We start from the raw sequence: 18,318 nt of genomic DNA, 5'->3' as shown, positions 1-18,318 counted from the left end.
CATCACTGTGTTCAAGAATTCTGAAAGTGGCCTCTTCTGTTTTAAATTTCACTATAGACGTAATAACTGTAAGACTTATGAAGAAGCTTTGGATGCTTCAGAGGAGGGCATCTAAAGCTCCAAGATGTGGTTGACAAGTTTGCTCATCAAATCTCGAATCTATAACAATGATGAAACCGACTGGTTTTACCACTCTGAGCTACTACACCTTGGCTAACTATGGTTCTGTACTCTATAGTGTGCATTTTATCTACCTTGCACCATGCCCCAGCCTTCCTCCTAATGCTTACCATGCCTTGTGTCATAATGCTTACCATGCCTTGTGTCATACCTGTACAAAGACCTTCACCTCCACTGCAGCAGTTGTCACAGCTAGATATGTTTATGACTTCTAACCTGTGTGGCATGCCACATGTGTCACCTGAGTAATGATTCTGCTAGGCTTAAAATAGGACTTACAAAGGAGATCTTCTAAGGCTGCTACCTCTTTTCTTCCTTGGAATTTGCAGCCTCTGCTTAATTCTTAGACGATGTCTCAGCCAGGTCCTCTCTAACTGCCTGACAGCTTTTACTACCTTCCCCATTAACTGAACTGCTGCCTAGCTTGTTGCTTGGCATACCTTATCTTCATCTGCTAAGCCAGATGACCAGCCCACCAACAGCCATGCCTTCTAACTTGTCCCACCTAGTGACCAGCCCGCTACCAGCGAAACCCACTCCATACCTGCATGCCCACTTGTTTTTGCTTTCTACTCTGGTCATGAACTCAACTAATACTAAGCTTGATGACCTGTTCAACTCATACACTGGATACCAACCACTCATTAGGCACACATACCAACAATTTCTTGTGTATGGTTCGACTGAAGGAAACTGTATACTCTCATAACCTTGAGGCAAATGATTAATATGACTCTCTATGTAGTGACTGCTCCTCTTCCTACTACCATTTCTCTAATAGCATCTGCAACACCAACAATGGAGACTATTTATCATCCACCACCACATCTGCTGATGTAGACTCCCCTTTACCTGCAGTCAGGCTGATGTCACAGCTTGAAGATATTCAGCTTCTTGGTCTTAGTTGCTGGTGATTTCCCTCTCCCAATTTCTTGACACCAATCACTGTCCCAGCTAAAATCAATCCTCAGCATCCTCAAGGATTCTAAAGGACCAACGGGCCCCTCCAAGGTCTTCCTCATCAGAAGTAAGCCCCAAAAGAAAGACATGTGCCAGCTGTGATGAGACTTTGCACCAAGATCATGACTATCTCTAACCTGAGTAAACTTACTCCAGCTGGGACATAACTGTAACTACAGCTAAAACAGTGACCTGGATGGTACAGGCATGGATTAAAGCAAGCAGAGTGACGTCCCCCCAGTAAAAAGGAAGGAGTCAAGCAGTAAATGGAGAGCAATTCTTCCTCAGAATCAATTTGTAGCTGTCACAAGCCACAGGCCACAGAGAAGTAGTTGACCAGACCTCTGCTTCAGAGATGGTCTGATGCCTCAGTGAAGAGAAAGTTATGGACTGGCTCCTCTTCATCACTTTTCCTGAGCTATGTATCTGCCCATAAAAACAGACCTTCAAGGAGGAAAAACTGGAAACAATCATTGACACTGAGGTCAGCTTGGTTTCTGTGACCTGAGACAGGACCCAACCATTTTCAGCCATAAGAACCTACACTACTCCAAAAACACACTATCAGCCTACAAAGAGGGGACAATCTGACTCTTCAAAAGACCTTGTCAAGGAAGACCATGAGATGACTTTAGACTTAAAGGATAATGCTTCTTTTGAAGAAGTTCTCAAAATGGTTTGAGAGGTCTTCAATCTTTAGATCACAGGGCTACAGAGATAGTAAAGAATGGATTGGCAAGTTTCCACAGTCATCTGTTTTTGGTGCTGCAGGCAGCAGGAGGATGAAAATTAATCACTAACTTAAGCCCAATGAATGAGTTTGTGTGGCAAACTTCCCTTAGGATGGAGACAGTGGAGCAAGTGTAGCAATCTATCCAGGACATAGACTTCCTAGCATTCCTCACCATGAAGAATCTATGAAGCCTCTACAAGAGGCATGCCATGAAGCTTATTGGCTGGACCTCACAATTCAGATTGTCTTCCCTATGGCCTCTGCATCTTTGAGACCATTCAGGTGGTCTTCCTTGAATCTTGCTGATCCATCTTTGAGATGGCTCAACAAAATTCAAACCTAGTAGCCAGGGCCATTCCACAGCACACTTCATCATTCCTCTTCATCTTCCATCCCAAGTGGTGAAGACAACCTTATGCTATGCCAGTGAGGGCTATTAGTCTATAGTTCCAACAAGGCATGAAGAACACAGACTCATTTTTAAACACAATTTAGAGTTGTCCCATAAAAAGTTTCTTGTTTTGCACACCATTTATTTTTTATCACATAACATACAAATCTGTAAGGTACCAGAGGACTTGGTACCTGACTCCATACTGTCCAAAGTACTTTCTCAATCTAAATGACATAGCAAACAACTGGAACATTCAATATCTCAGCTTTCCAACCTACATATTTATTCTTGTATATTCTCGATTAACTGGGCCCTGATGAAACCAACTATTTTTATAAAAGAAAAATTTTTGCATACAAACCAATTATCCATTGTAATTTCATGGGTCACAAAACTCATCTATTGCATAGCAAGGTTCTTCTTCTAGCTCCCACTGTAAATTAATTTTTCAGGATATAATGATGATTATGGTGTAATTTGAAACTTAATACAGTACTTGTACTTTGATATAGTATGAATAAAAATGAGAAGCAACAACAAAAATATAGCCAAAATAATGACCTAAAGTTATACCAAAAAATGTCTATGGACACTCATCAAAATCTCAAGGATTGGCAATTTGCAGGACAGCATATTAAGTTGTAAGAATCTCAAGGGGGTTTATCATATAATGAGTGCCCTCCTCCCAACCCCAAAAGGCTTGCTTACCTCAGATACAGTGTACACAAAAACAGGTTATTCCCCATGGCATACCTGTGGATCCATGTTCCACATGTATGGAAGGAATGTGCTCTCTCTGACAGACAAAAGAGAATGTAATCCTTGGAACATTCAGGACACAAAGATATATATATGTATCATTTTATCATCTTGTGAAAAAACACTTTTTTGTATTATAAAAACTACTATAAGCAAGGAAAGTTTGGTGTGAAAAGACAACAAAATATATCTTTATAACCTGAAAAGGCCTAAAATAAAACAAAGATTTATCAGCAACCTGCATAGAGTATAACATTCCCAGTAACATTAACAATCATGCCCACTCCATGTTGATACACTGATAAGGAAAAATGTAGAGCACAATGACTAAATGGTACCTTTTGTAAATGGAAAAATTGATTATACAACTGCTGTCTAAAACCTCACAACTTAAGATCAACCTGTTACAAAAACTACTCACTTTAGCCTCTGTTTCTTCAGCTGAAGAATTTCCTTGGGGATAAGTAGAGTTGTTCTTCATGTTCTCTTTTAACTGTTGGATCTCCCAATCTTTGTTATAAAGGACAAGCTGCAAGTCCTCTAACTGTTTGCACAAATTTTGAACTTCATTAGTGCCCGTCTGAAACAAAAAATATTTTTAGAAAAATAAAGGGAAACATTTACACTGATTCATAAATTTCTCAACACAAGGATAGTGCTGATTAATTTATTGGTTTAAAAAATTACTTTGATTAAGGTTGTCACCAAAGTCATGCAAGAATTATTCCCTCTGTATTGCAGCTGATGAAAGTGGCTTCAAAAACTAGCACTAAAAAATGTTTCAGAAAGTCCAAACTTATCACTTTAGTAATGCCTCTTGTCAGTTCAGAGATATACAACAAGCCAAATTACAAAAAAAAGCAAAGGAAACCCCTGACAGGAGGAATCCCTGTCTCATGCTGCAACCCTTACTTCACTATACCTTTGGACTACATGTCTTTTTAGCTGGTGCAATGGTGGGGTGGGGGGCAATCTGCACAAAATAACAGGCTTGTAGTTAGGGAACCATTGTTTTAAAAATTCTGCATACAGACAATACACACAAAACTTAATTACTGGTGCATAACTATCAAAGAAGGAGGCTACTGACTCTTGATCTCTACAGGCTTCAACATCAGTTAGACAGGAAATCCACCATCAAGCTGGTTTTCAATATGACTCTGGTCTAAGGTCAACACTATAATTATTTCCAACATGATCGGTAAAGCATGTTCTGAGATACAGTTTGCTCCTGGATAACATGATCGGTAAAGCATGTTCTGAGATACAGTTTGCTCCTGGATAAGTCTCACAGTCCACATTTCACTGTGTGCCCAAGACTTTACAGAATTAATGCTTATCAAACATAACCACTATTGCCTTTTGATGACAAGCAGTCATCAATATGACCCAGAAATGTTCTGTGAGGTGAAAAATTAGTGAACCACTAACTCTTGAAAGACTGAAGGTAGAGCAACCTAACCTTTTGAGGCCATCACAGGACTGCATCAGTACATCTATCTTTCATTCTGCTGGGTCTGAGAACAATGAACAACTTATCTACAACTTCTTGTTCAAGTAGGATACAAACAAACCTGTCAGTTGAAATCACAACTTTCCACATTTCCAATACTCATTAGCAAGAAGATAACTATGATGGGAAGACAAAAATTCCTACTTTAGGTATCTTTCAAGATAATTTAGTGCTCACAATAATCTTCCTCTAGTTTGCATGAAAGACCTTTTTGTGGCAAATCACACACACCAAATACAGCTGTATGTACTTTGCTAATGCCTCAAGTATGCTGCTATGCAATTAAAAGACAGCTACACTACTGTGATCTAGTAGTCAAAGATGTTAAGATCTGCTCGTAGAATATTTGTAAACATCTTAAGACCCAGCAAGTTGGAATACAAGTCTTCCTCCTGCTTTATTCAGGTTTTTGATGTTGTCATAATTTCTATGCGAGGATCCACCCTACTGTTAACGTATCTTTGTACATAAGTCTCTCAGGAGAAAGACAGACCTGTTGAACAAAAATCCTGATTCCCTGAAATCTGCTTGTAATTGCCACTGACTGAGATGGGTAAATCTATTTTCAGGAACCTCACTACACTTTCCCTCAAGAACTAGCTTCTTCAGAAATGTTAGATGACCAGGAATCAGTCGCTACAGAATTACTGAGAAACTCTGGAATTAAACAAATCAACAAAACAGAACTTGGAACTTACTAATCCTGGATTTAGATAAAATTTCTCAACCATTACATTAATGCTTATAAATATACAGCACTTCATAAACCATCAAACAATGTGACTCAGTTGAAACTTGAAAGATGCAAGGATTAGTAGAATAACTAGATTGAGTCATAGATTAATAAGTTACCAGGGATTGAATCACAAACCTAAGAAATATAACCTAAGAAATATACTCCTGCTGCATCATAAGAACTTGTTTAATCAAACTGGAGGGGGTTGGATAAAATCTTTTGTTCTTTTTCCTCTCTATTTTTACATTTTTCATCTAAAAAATCTGCTATAACAGATATAAAATCTAGCAAGAGAGAGAAGACATCACCAGTCAAGATATCAGAAACAGCAAAACATACACCAGCAGCTCAAAAGTAGCGTACTGGCCCTCAATACATAGGTCACGTTTGCAATATGCTGTATCTAAATAAATGATAACAGTTGACAGAGTAAGTCACGAAAGCAAAGAAGTCAGGAGTGTCACCCACACAAATGCTCAGAGTCAGAAGAGGAAAAGGAAAAGGAGTACAGTTGTAGCATCAGCTGCTTTCAGAGCCTCAGTACACTGCCAGATCTCTTTATCCAGGACTTGGTCATGTAAAACTTGTTGAAGGAGATTAAGTCAGTCACTAGTCTTCTCTTCCTGGTTGTCTTGGGTACCGTAATGCACCTCCCACATAATTACATTAATTCATCCTGAATATCACCTTTGGAACCTTTTGTCCTTATCTTTACTGTCCTGACCACTAATACTGCATACCTCTTTAATTCCAAGGAATATAACTGGAAGGTCACTGGAATTACTGATGCTAGATGGAGGCTTGCAGAAAATGAAATCTTTTATCATTCCAGAATCAAGTTGACTACCAACAGATCTACTTCATCGGCCTCCACATCCTCCTGCATCTTTTCACCCGACTTCCCAGTGAAATATTAGGAGATAAGATAAAAGTATTGCTGTCATGTTCTCACATTTTTCTTTGGTAGTTGTTATCCTCTGCTCAAAAGTCTAGCAGATGATCATGATAGTCTGAGACCTTCATTAACAGCCTCCTTGTTTCTGCAGGGCCCTGTATCATTTCTTCAGTGGTAGAGCTCTGGAAGCGTTACGTTTCTAAGAACAACGACTTCCCCTACTTACTCTTATTACCAGGTGTATAACTGCCTCTTAACAAATCTGAAATTGCTTCAATGTAGGCTGTATGGTTTTTTCATGGAGAGTTTAATTTTTACATTTTGAAGAAATTATTGGGAGTAAAAGTTAATTACATTAAGTTATTTTCCATACACTGGGAAATATAATAATACATAAAGTTTTTTGGTAAAAGTGGAAAAATACATAGCAAAGGCAACACTTTAAGTTTACTTCATGAAGTCTCATTTCAATTTTTGGTATCAATAACAGGAAAAGGCACAGTTAAATTTGAGTTACAGCGCTCCCCCACTTTTTCGCAGGGATAGTTTCCAGAACCCACTGCGGAAATGCAAAATTCCCCCTAAAAAGGCTTATAACTGCCAAATACCCTGTACCCCCTGAACTAAAATGCTTATAACTGTATTTTAAAAGTTCACTGCCTAATTTAATAGTTCAAACAAAAATATACCTTAAATCATCACACTAAGACATTTAATATCAGTTCAAACAAAAATACACCCCAAACCACCATCCCCAAACACTAAGTCATTTTAGATTACCCCTTTTACAACTGTTACTCTTAAATTTATATGCCCCCTAAAATGCTTATAACAATGATTTACTAATTTTAAAATATTAATATTAATGTAAACACAGCAAAATGTCTATAAAATATTTAATACAAATTAAATAAATCTGTCTTACAGAATGTTTGATAACTAATCAAGTTACCCCTGTATACATGAGCATAATTGTTTTCTCTCATAGTAGTGAAGTCATTCCATTTTCCTTTTATGTACATTGGTAAAAACAATTAAAATTACCACTAATTCGCTTTTTTTAGTAGAGCAAACTGTTTATCCACTAATTACTGCATTTTTTCATATTATGTTTGTGGCTAAATACAAATTTTTATGATAAACATGATTTACAGTGTACTTATACTGTACTACTGTGTCTGTTAAACTCATTCCGGGGTGGGCCCCAGAATGAGCATAACAGGGTTACGATTCTCCCTGTCTCTCTCTCTCTCTCTCTCTTTAAGGGTAATGTAAGATGTATTTGAAATGATATTACTGTAAAGTGTTTTTGGATGATACAGCATACTGTACAATATATCTAAAATATTAGCCAATTATTTTAATCTTATTTTCAGTCTGCTTTTATTGAAATCCAAAAAGTTGTAATTATAGCACGAAAAATATGAAAAAAATTAATGACAAAGTAACATCACATTTTATCTATAAAACTATACTATGCAAAACAAATTATTTTTGTACAGTAGTTTTATATAAACACGATGTTACTTTGTCATTCATTTTTTCATATTTTTCGTGCTAGAATTACAACTTTTTGCATTCCAATAATAGCAGACCAAAAATAAAATTAAAATAATTAGCGAACATTTTAGATATTGCACAGTATGCTCTCTCATCCAAAAACACTTTATAGTAATATCATTCAAATACATCTTACATTTACCCTTAAAGAGAGAGAGAGAGAGAGAGAGAGAGAGAGAGAGAGAGAGAGAGAGAGAGAGAGAGAGAGAGAGAGAGAGAGAGAGAGAGAGAGAATGAATTAGCTTAACAGATACAGTAGTACAGTATAAGTACACTGCAAATCATTTTTATCATAAAAGTCTGTATTTAGTCACGAACATAATATGAAAAATTACTGTACAGTAATTGGTGAATAGTGTTGCTCTACAAAATAAAGCAAATTAGTGACAATTTCAGAGATACGGTCCATAGAAAAAATTTGCAAATTGGTGAAAGTTCCCGCAGAAAAGTGAAAGCTATGCTCCACAAAAATCCGCAACAAAATAAGCGCGGAAAATTCAACCATGAAAAAGCAGGGTAGCACTGTATTAATAAAAGTGTTTACTTCAATGTTTCTTCACTGACCTCTGAGTTATTATTTGTAACTTCCACATTCTGGGGAGCTGTCTGTTGCACCTCCTGTTGCTGCGACTGCTGATGATCCGACAGCTGATTTGACTGTTGCTAAAGACAAAATGTATACGGGTAAAAAAAACACAACAATAAACCTCACCCTACTATTAAGAATAAGAGTCTAGCTATTGCAACATAAATAATAAAATTTACTTAAGCCGGTTAAATTCTTACCCAAAAATTCCCCTAGTGTGCAAAATAAGGCATGCCAAATTGAACGTTAATTTCTTTGGGTTAAAGAATGTACAGTATAAACGTATCAACCAATTTTTCTCCTTGGGTACAGAACAACTTTACAATGAAATAGTACTAATTTCAATTTAAACTATCAATAAAATACTTCTCACTATACAATATAATTACAATAAAAATAACTACTGAACCAAATTCAACCATTTACACAATTACAAAAATCAGTCTATTAAAAAATTCACTAAAAACTTTGGTAATGTGATCAAGAAGATTTTTTTTTCATTTAAAAGCATTCTTTTAATAGCTTAACTTCGTGTTCAACAAATTACCCTAGACACCCAGTTCCCTGTAAAAGAATATGGCAGCAAACTAGTTAAGAGTTCATAAAGATAGGCAGCACAGCCCTTCCTCAGATCCAGATCTCTGGGTATCCAGTAGCCAAGTAGTCACTTTCTGTGACATCTAACCATATCGCTGAGGGAGGTAGAGGGTTGGGAGGAGGGAACTATATTGTAATTAATGGTTTGTAGGAAAATATTTTGAATTTAACAACTACATTTGTTTCACTAAAAATACATTACTCATGACATGAATCATCATTTATGTAGACAAGACTGGCTACAAACCAAAGAATGACTGACTGATAGCCAGAGATTCATCTCCCAGCTTCTGAAACTTTAATGAACAGTAGAATCTGTATGTTAATAGTAATTTTTTTTTATCTGTACACCTTTGTATTATTCCCTATCACGATGATGTTAATGTCACAGAGGCAGGACAGCATCTCATACTGTCATAGGGTACTTTCTAGAGTAACAAAAGTAACAGAAGATAGCCATTATCTATTAAGAATGACACAGATACAATCCTGGAATGTACGTCTCTTGTTGGATGCCATAATGAATAAAAGACTGAGGATTAGGATTCTGGAACTCAGTTGAAGCAGGAACAACCTGTCTTGCTGTTACCACAGAACCTAAAGAATACAAATCTAACTATGTGCCTGCTATTAACAACCAAATTAACAAGAAGAATACAATTAAAAGGAAATGAAGTACAAAGAGAGCTTATCTCTTAACTTGATCTGCTTCACCATCTAACATGCTCCTGAATACCCACAAAACGGCCTGCCTGAGCTTCAATGAAATAGTGTTCCTAGTTACTTGCATATTAGCTCATTTAATGGAAAAATCAAACATGGACATAACACTCAAGGGGTTTTGTAATTTCTGAGTTTACAAATGTTAGGCTCTGAAAGGGCAAAAATGATCTTCAATCTTGGTGAAGACCAAGAGAGAAGGGAAGGCTTATGTTTGCATTTTCACAACAATGTTCATGGCAAAAGACATACTGTACCTGTTGACTTCTACAGTAATCCTAGTATCCATGACCTTAACTGAAAGGGTGTGCAGCTCACTGACTTGCCGCAAAGACACAAAGGCCCAAAGAAAGGCAGTTCTCAGCATTAACACTTTCACTTATGACCCTTCTAAACAATTACATTTTTGGGAGGTGGCAGTGACTTGAGCAGTAGATGTAAAAATGTTTATACCTTTTTCTGTTCAAAGATGCATAATTCCTACAATTTTCAAGGTAGACTACTCAATTTTGTTTCATTTTTTCAGCTGAATTATTTTTCTATATAATGACATAAAAAAAATAATAATTTTGATGTAGTTGGAGAAATTAGTAGAAATCACTAGATGAAATAAAAGTTTGCACTTTCCCCCAAAAAAATTTGGCATAAAAAGACTATTTGCGGCAAAATCTTTGTTTTTTATCCATAGCACACCCACATAAGTTAACCAGTTATTGCAATGCTAAAAATTTATAATTATAGCAAGGAAAATATGAAAAAATGAATGACATGGTAGTGTTATATTTTCCGTAAGAAAGTCACCCACACAAAAACTATACTGTACCTGTATATACCTTTTTTTTGTTCAAAGACATATACTACCGACAGTTTTCCAGGTAGATTGCTCAATTTCATTTAATTTGGCAGCTGAATGATAGTTCAATAAAATGGCATAAAAAAAAAAGACTCCAAAAAAGTTTATGTAGGTGAAATAATGAGTATAATTTATGAGATATGGGAAAGTTCTGCACCTTCCCCCCAAAAAAATTTGCCAAAAAAAAATTATTTGTGATAAAGTCTTCATTTGTTAATGCAAAAGTTGTACCTGCACCAAGGAAAATATGGAAATATGGAAAAATTAAGTCTCTCTCTCTCTCTCTCTCTCTCTCTCTCTCTCTCTCTCTCTCTCTCTCTCTAATCTAATCTCTCTCTCTTCTCTCTCTCTCTCTCTCTCTCTCTCTCTCTCTCTCTCTCTCTCTCTCTCTCTCTCTCTCTCTCTCTCTCTCTCTCTCTCTCTCTCTCTCTCTCATGTATAATCTGGGACACTCACCATCCAAAAATGATTCTGGTTTGTGCAATTATTTTTATTTTATGTTTGCATACATCATAAAAATGCAAAGGACTTAAATGTGGATGACGTCTATTGTATATCAGCCACTGGTAAGTGAAAGGGTTCACTCAGCTACAGAAACCTGATCTCAAGGCTTGTGAAGAGGTTTAGTAAGACTCTTAAGGACTGGAGAAGGAACAATTTCAGGTGACTTGAAAGTTAGTACTGATAAAATATGTGTTCTTTCCTTGAACCACACAAAAAAAAAGTATTCACAAAAATCTTTCCTTGAACCACACAAAAAAAAAGTATTCACAAAAATCTTTCCTTGAACCACACAAAAAAAAGTATTTACAAAAATTATCTCCTTACGTCCCAACTGCACAGAAAAATCACCCTACCACCCAGCAGAACTGAAAATGATCAAATAACTGAAAACCATACAATTATTCCTTGGAAAATTAAATGACACTAAATGATTATGAAAATAATGGCACTGACTACTGTATATAAACAAGCAAACATAAGTAATCCTTTACGAAAGCAGTGAAGTATCTAGAGAAACTTATAAGTAGTGAACTCATATACAGACATACAAAGTTACTACCTGGTTACTGGGAATACATAGATCCAAGAGGTACTAACATACAGTACACCTATCTGGACAAATCTGTGTCATGCCATTTCCTCTTACGGGGTTAAGTGTCTGGGAGTGTTCATCAACTATGAATCTGGCCTTTTATAAGAATCAATGGTTTTTTTTTGTGAATCTAATATGACAAATTTTTTAAGTAATTTGTATTTTTCCTCATATACCAACCTGACGTCTTTACATATGGGATTAACTTTCAGTGAGCTGGAAATCCGGCTGTTAAACTTTTGCAAGATAGTTATGGTAACAGTTGCCAATGGTAGGGGTGGAAGTACCGCCCACCAAGTCAGTGTGCATTCAACTCTGCGCAGTTTTCTTTTGCTGCAGTCCAGTATAGAAGTGCATTTAAAATCCAATGCCTTACTAGACAACTTCACTGTTTCCTTAAAGGATTACTTATGTTTGCCACCTCAGTTCAAAAGTCAATAAGCTAAGAATTTACAAGAAACATCTTATTTTTTCCAGAGCATACATACTGTACATATCAGAACAAAACAGTTTATTAAAAAACGTACTAAATTATCATTAAAAAATAAGTTTGGCTGAAATTTTTTGCTAAATTTTATCACAGATGCTAACCATTGCCTTGCTAGATCTTACTACTGTACCTCAATATGGAAGATGAAGAACTAAGAATTTACCATGAAAACATTTTTTCCAGCAGATGGGAATGTCCCACAAGTACTGTGTACCTTATTTTATCAAAAACCCACATCCAGTACTCTGTAGGGCTTTGTTCTAAAATCAGTGCACCTGCACATAATCTAAGGAGCAGCCTGATCATGATTCAAACTGGTAGTTTTCATCTCAAAGTAAAATTAAAGTAACATACATTACCTATAAGCCACATCCCTGGATAACTTCAGCTAATGTTCTGCCTGATAACTTAAAAACATGTAATTAAAACACAATCAGCACAACAAATAAACTGGAACAGTAATTACTGTATATAATACAGTACCTTGAACCAATTAGGCAACAGTATAGCTGATGCTGAGTAGCACACCAAATAACAGACCTGGACTAACAGTTATCTCAGAAAACATAGAAAATAATAACCATGAGTTTAGCCACTGGTGGGGAAAATGACCATGGCCATGGGAAGAATAACTCATCACAGATGCTGAGAGGAGAAAAAAATCACACACCAGCAATCTGAATGAAAAAATACTCTAAAGCCACTTTGAACCTCCCTAGATCCAATATACTAACCCTTAATGAACGGGAATCCTCATATGAATATCTATAACAGGTTTTGGGTGATGGACAGGAATCCTCATAAGAGTATTAATATTACACACCATACTGTTTGAATGAATTTAGCAGGAAAGATGTTCATAGCACTTCAATCGTCCATAAATGACTCATGGCAACTACGAGTATAATACCTTGGCACAGGAGAGACATTGATCAGTATGCCTTGAGATTTCAGAGGGGGATATAATGGCTCTTTGCAGCCCAAGGACATCTATTTATTTATTTGCTCATAAATATACCCAGGGATTGCTGTTGGTTTCAGTTCTTATCTTTTATGATAGTATGCCAGCTATAATTGTAATATTGCAAAGAAATATTAGAAAAAAATATGGTTACCTCACAAAAAGTAACTGCATCTCCCCATCTCAGTAAATCTCATAATGTTTTACAACAAATATACTCAGTTCTTATCTGTTATGAAATTGTGTGAGCTGTAATTATAATTCTACAAAATAAAATAAAATATTAGAAAAACTTGCATAACTTGGTAAAATTTACATATTCTTATGAGTCTTGTAAAGAGGCCCTGCACAGGGTTGTAAATAGCCACTTTACACTTCCTGTGGAAGGTAGGGAAAAGTTTTCTTAAATTGACTAACCTTAAAGTTTGCCCAGTCTGGGGGTGTGCCTGATATATATTTAGCGTGTCTCTTATGGATTAATATATTGAAAAAATAATACCACAACATTTAATCTCAAAAGTGTAAAAGCAATGAAGGAGGGAGAGAAAGTAATATGAACTTCCTAGAGATGCCAACATAAGTATAAACCCAGCCAGTGGGGAGGCAAGCTAGTCCAACTTGCTGCCAGTTTCAAGCCCGGATAAAGGGGGAGAGTTGCTGCCTGGTCTAGCCAAATGAGTATGAAACAGTGGCAAAAACTAAATAATGAATCTCAAGTCAATAATGGAATGCAATAGGGCTAGGCTAGGGTGTACCCCATAAGCGATACGCTGCAGTATCCCCTAACAGCAATGAGAAATTTGCATAGGGTACTGTGGCTAAAGAAGTTAGTGAGGAGAAAGGATTGGAAAAAGAAAGGAAAGATGAGAATTGGAAATTGGAATGTTGGTAGCCTCACACGAAAGGGAAGAGAGTTAGTTGATGTCATGCAGAGAAGGAAAGTTATGATTCTATGTATACCAGAGACTAAATGGAAGAGAAAAACTGCAAGAAAGATTGGAGAATGATATAAAGTTTACCACACAGGGGAAAATACAAGGAGAAATGGGGTAGGAATTATTCTCCATCCAGATTTGCAGGAGAATGTCACAGAGGTCCAGCGTATCAATGACAGGCTCATGGGCTTAGTTTGTGAAAGATAAGAGTATGGCATATCTCGGCATACGCCCCTCAACAAGGGTGTAGTGAAGAATATATAGGAGGAGTTCCAAGATGTGAACTATTAGTGTTATCTGGGGACATGAATGCCCATGTAGGTGAATGTTCTGATGGCTTTGAAGGAATACATGGAAGAAGAGGTTTTGGAAGAAGCCAGGAAGACGATTGTTGGAATTAGCAGAGGCTATGAATCTGGTAGTCTTAAACACAGTTTGAGAAAAGGAGAAGTCATCTAATAACATACAAAAGTGGACAAAATGACACATACTGAATATGCTTTGGTGTTCTGGTTTGGAAGGAAGACAAGAAGATCCCTATGATTGTAAGGCTATTCCAAATGAATCTGCTGTAGCTCAACAAACTGGTAGTGGCAGATTTTAGGTTGAAAGCAATAAGGAAAAGAAAACTTGGACTGAAGGAGGAGAAGACATGAGAGTTCAGAAGTCAAGTGGAAAGAGCCAGAGAAGAGATATGTAAATGGTATGTCAGAATCACCTGAAGAGATATGGGATGATATGAAAGAGATTGTGGTGCCAGCAGTAGCAGAGGTGTGTAGGAGGACAAGTGGTAAGCAGCAACAGGAAAAAGAAACATGGTGGTGGAATCAAGAGGTTCAAACAGCTGTGAAGGAAAAGAGTATAGCCAGAAGAAGGTGGGCAGAAGATGGGAAGATGATAACTACCAACAAACAAGAGAGGAGTATAGATGGACAAAGAGGGAGACAATGAAAATGGTAGTAATTGCAAAGGGAGAAGCCAAGAGAGAGTGGTATGAGAAGATGGGAACACCAGAGGGAGAAAAGATAATGTACAGAATTGCAGAGGCAAGAATAAAAGACAGGCAGGATGTACGAGAGGTAGGAATTATTAAGGATGAAAATGGAAATATCTTAATTGAGGAAGAAGTCAACTGAAGAGGGAAAGACTATTTTTCACAACTACTAAACACTGAGAATGAGCATGAAGAACTGGAAAATGTTCCTACAGTAGAAGGACTAATAGCAAACATCAGAGAGAGTGAAGTTGAGAATGCTATAAAGAAAGAAAAAGTAAATAAAGCTGCAGGGGAGTCAAGAGGTAACAACAGAAATTATTAGAGCACTGGGTAATCTAGGCAAAGAGTGGATATATGCACTAATGAAAAAGATCTGGGATGTAGAAGAAATGCCAAGGAACTGGAATGATAATTGGATGATTAAAGTGTATAAACAAAAAGAGACATGTTAAACTGTGGGAACTAAAGAGGAATAAAGTTTTCGGAGCATGTATTCAAGATACTAGAAAGAATGGTAGCAGGAAGGTTAACACTTGATAGACATACATGAGCAGAAGTTTGGGTTTATGAAAGGAAAGAGCACAGTGGATGCAATTTTTATAGAAAACAAGTCCAAGATAAGTATCTAGAAGGAAACAGGAAAGTTTACATGTGTTTTGTGGATCTTGAAAAGGCATATGACAGGGTATGAAGAAGAGTAGTTTATTGGTGTGTGTGAAAGAAAGGTACCAGAGAAGTAGATAAGGTTAGTGAAGATGATGTATGAGGGGGAAAGAACCACTGTACAGATGAAATATAGGGAGACTGAGGCATTCCCTGTGGAGGCTGGCCTCCATCAGGGATCAGCTCTGAGTCCATTCTTGTTCCCCATCATTATAGACACTTTGACATCAGAATTAAGGAACAACGAAGAACTGTGGGGACTGATGTTTGCTGATGATTTAGTCATTATAGCAGACACAGAGGAAGAACTGCAAGAAAGGTATTTAGCATGGAAAGGAGCCCTAGAAAGGAAATGATTGAAAGTGAACATTGTCTTTCCAGAGTTAATGATTAGTAGTAAAGGAGGACATGAAGAAGTAAACATTCAAGAGGAAGATGGTACAGTGCTAAAACAGAATGGTAAGTTTAACTATTTGGGATCAATAATAACAAAAGGAGGGAGATACAAAGAATGCAGTGAGACAGAGTGAAAGAAGCATGGCAAAAATGGAGAGAAGTAACTGGAGTTGTTGTAGACAAGAAAGTGCCATTAAGGCTCAAAATGAAGATTTATAAGACATTATCAGGCCCATACAGTGAACCCCCCGTATTCGCAGGGGATGCGTCCCACACCCACCCGTGAATAGGTCAAATCCGCGAATGCTTAAAACCCCTCTAAAAACACTTAGAACTGCCCATTTTGATAGCTTAAACCAAGAAAAACCCTGTAAAAATGCTTATACCTGAGTATTTTAATAGTTTTATCACAAAAAGTCCATTTATTCATGAAAATTATATGAAAATACAGTAATTAGTGAATATTTCTCAGTGAAAAATACCACGAATGGGCGAATTTTCCGCGAATGATGGCTAGATATGTTCCATAGAGAAACCCGCGAATGCGTGAGTCCGCGAACCATGAGAACGCGAATACGGGGGGTTTACTGTACTATTATATGGGACAGAAACTTGGGCATTTAAGAAGAAAGTGGAGGGACTGTTGGAAAGAACCAAGATGAGGATGGTGAGATGGATTGCTGGAATATCACTACTGGAAACGAGGAAGAGTCAAGATTTAAGAAGAATGTGTGTTACAGTATATGTAATGTAATGTAAAGGAGAAAGCTAGGGAAGCTCATCTGGGACATTATGGCCATGTAATAAGGAGAGAGGAGGTGGAACCAATCAAGAGAGTTAAGAACATGCCAGTGATGGGGAGGAGAGTGTGGTGCGGCAGCAGATCAGATGGATGGATGTAGTGAAGAGGGACATGGGTGAGGTGGAACTGGGGAAAGAAAATGCAAGGAATAAAAATATGTGGAGAAAGATGACTCAAGCGGCCGACCCTGCTATACAGTAGGACTAATAAGGTTGAAAGAAGAAAGTAATTACAATATAAAATTACTATAAGAAACAAAGTGAACACTATAGAGTGGAAATGTCTTATCACAAAAGAAGGAAAGAAAAAGTTATTTTACAATTACTGTATTGAGTTTGTAGCAACAAATAATCATTTATAAACAGAAAACCCTCTGCAATGAACTCATAATTAACCCTTAAACGCCGAGCCTCTATTTACAAAAACATCTCCCGTATGCCGGCGGCGTTCGGGAGTTAGCGCCGAAGCGGAAAAAAAGTTTTTTTCAAAAAATCACAGCACGCTTAGTTTTTAAGATTAAGAGTTCATTTTTGGCTCCTTCTTTTTGTCATTGCCTGAAGTTTAGTATGCAACCATCAGAAATGAAAAAAATATCATTATCATATATAAATATTGAAATATATGACAGCGCAAAAAAAAATTTCATATATAATTTTATACAAATCACGCTGTGAGCAAAACGTTTAAAGCTAACGGGTTATTTTTTTTTCTTTGTATTGTACACTAAATTGCGATGATTTTGGTATATAACAAATTGTAAAACGATCAAAGCAAGACAAAGAAAATATTATCACAAAATGATGCATGAATTCGTAACGAGCAGACGTAAAAAAATTTTTTTTCAAAAATTCACCATGAATCGAAATATTGTGCTAGAGACTTCCCATTTGTTGAAAAATGAAGCTGATTGATTGAATATTACTAGACTGTAAGTGTTTTAGCTTACAATTGCAGCTTTCGACCATTTCGGTCGAGTTAAAGTTGACCGAAAGTAGAATTTTTTCTATTTATCGTGATTTATATGAAAATATTTCACAACTGATAAAAGCTACAACCATGAGTTATTTTCTGTTGTATTGTACATGAAATTGCGCACATTTTCATATATAAAACTTTATGTAACGACTAATATAAAACGGTGCAAACATTACGACAACGTGACGAAAGAATTTCTGAGATGTTCGGCCGACTTACGGCGCGGACGTAAGGAAAATGTTTTTTTCAAAAATTCACCATAAATCGAAATATTGAGCTAGAGACTTTCAATTCATTGCAAAATGAAGGTAAATGATTGAATATTACTAGAATGTAAGAGTTTTAGCTTACAATTGCGTTTTTCGACCATTTCGGTCGAGTTAAAGTTGACCGAAGGTTGAAATTTTGGCAGTTATCGTGATTTATGTGAAAATATTTCAAAACTGATAAAAGCTACAACCATGAGCTATTTTCTGTTGTATTCTACATGAAATTGCACACATTTTCATATATAAAA

The 18,318-nt window shown here is 36.6% G+C and overlaps 1 protein-coding gene across 1 annotated transcript in view; it reads right to left on the bottom strand.

The window, feature by feature from the left end:
- Positions 1-18,318, bottom strand: part of p115 (General vesicular transport factor p115) — a 311,820-nt gene that overhangs the window by 15,613 nt on the left and 277,889 nt on the right. The window contains 2 exon segments of the mRNA XM_067084261.1: positions 3,448-3,606; positions 8,295-8,393. Of these exon segments, the coding sequence (XP_066940362.1) occupies positions 3,448-3,606; positions 8,295-8,393 (258 nt within the window).

Source organism: Macrobrachium rosenbergii, chromosome 41 (genome assembly GCF_040412425.1).
Source record: "Macrobrachium rosenbergii isolate ZJJX-2024 chromosome 41, ASM4041242v1, whole genome shotgun sequence".
Classification (NCBI taxonomy): domain Eukaryota; kingdom Metazoa; phylum Arthropoda; class Malacostraca; order Decapoda; family Palaemonidae; genus Macrobrachium; species Macrobrachium rosenbergii.
This window is presented reverse-complemented; position numbering and strand designations above follow the sequence as displayed.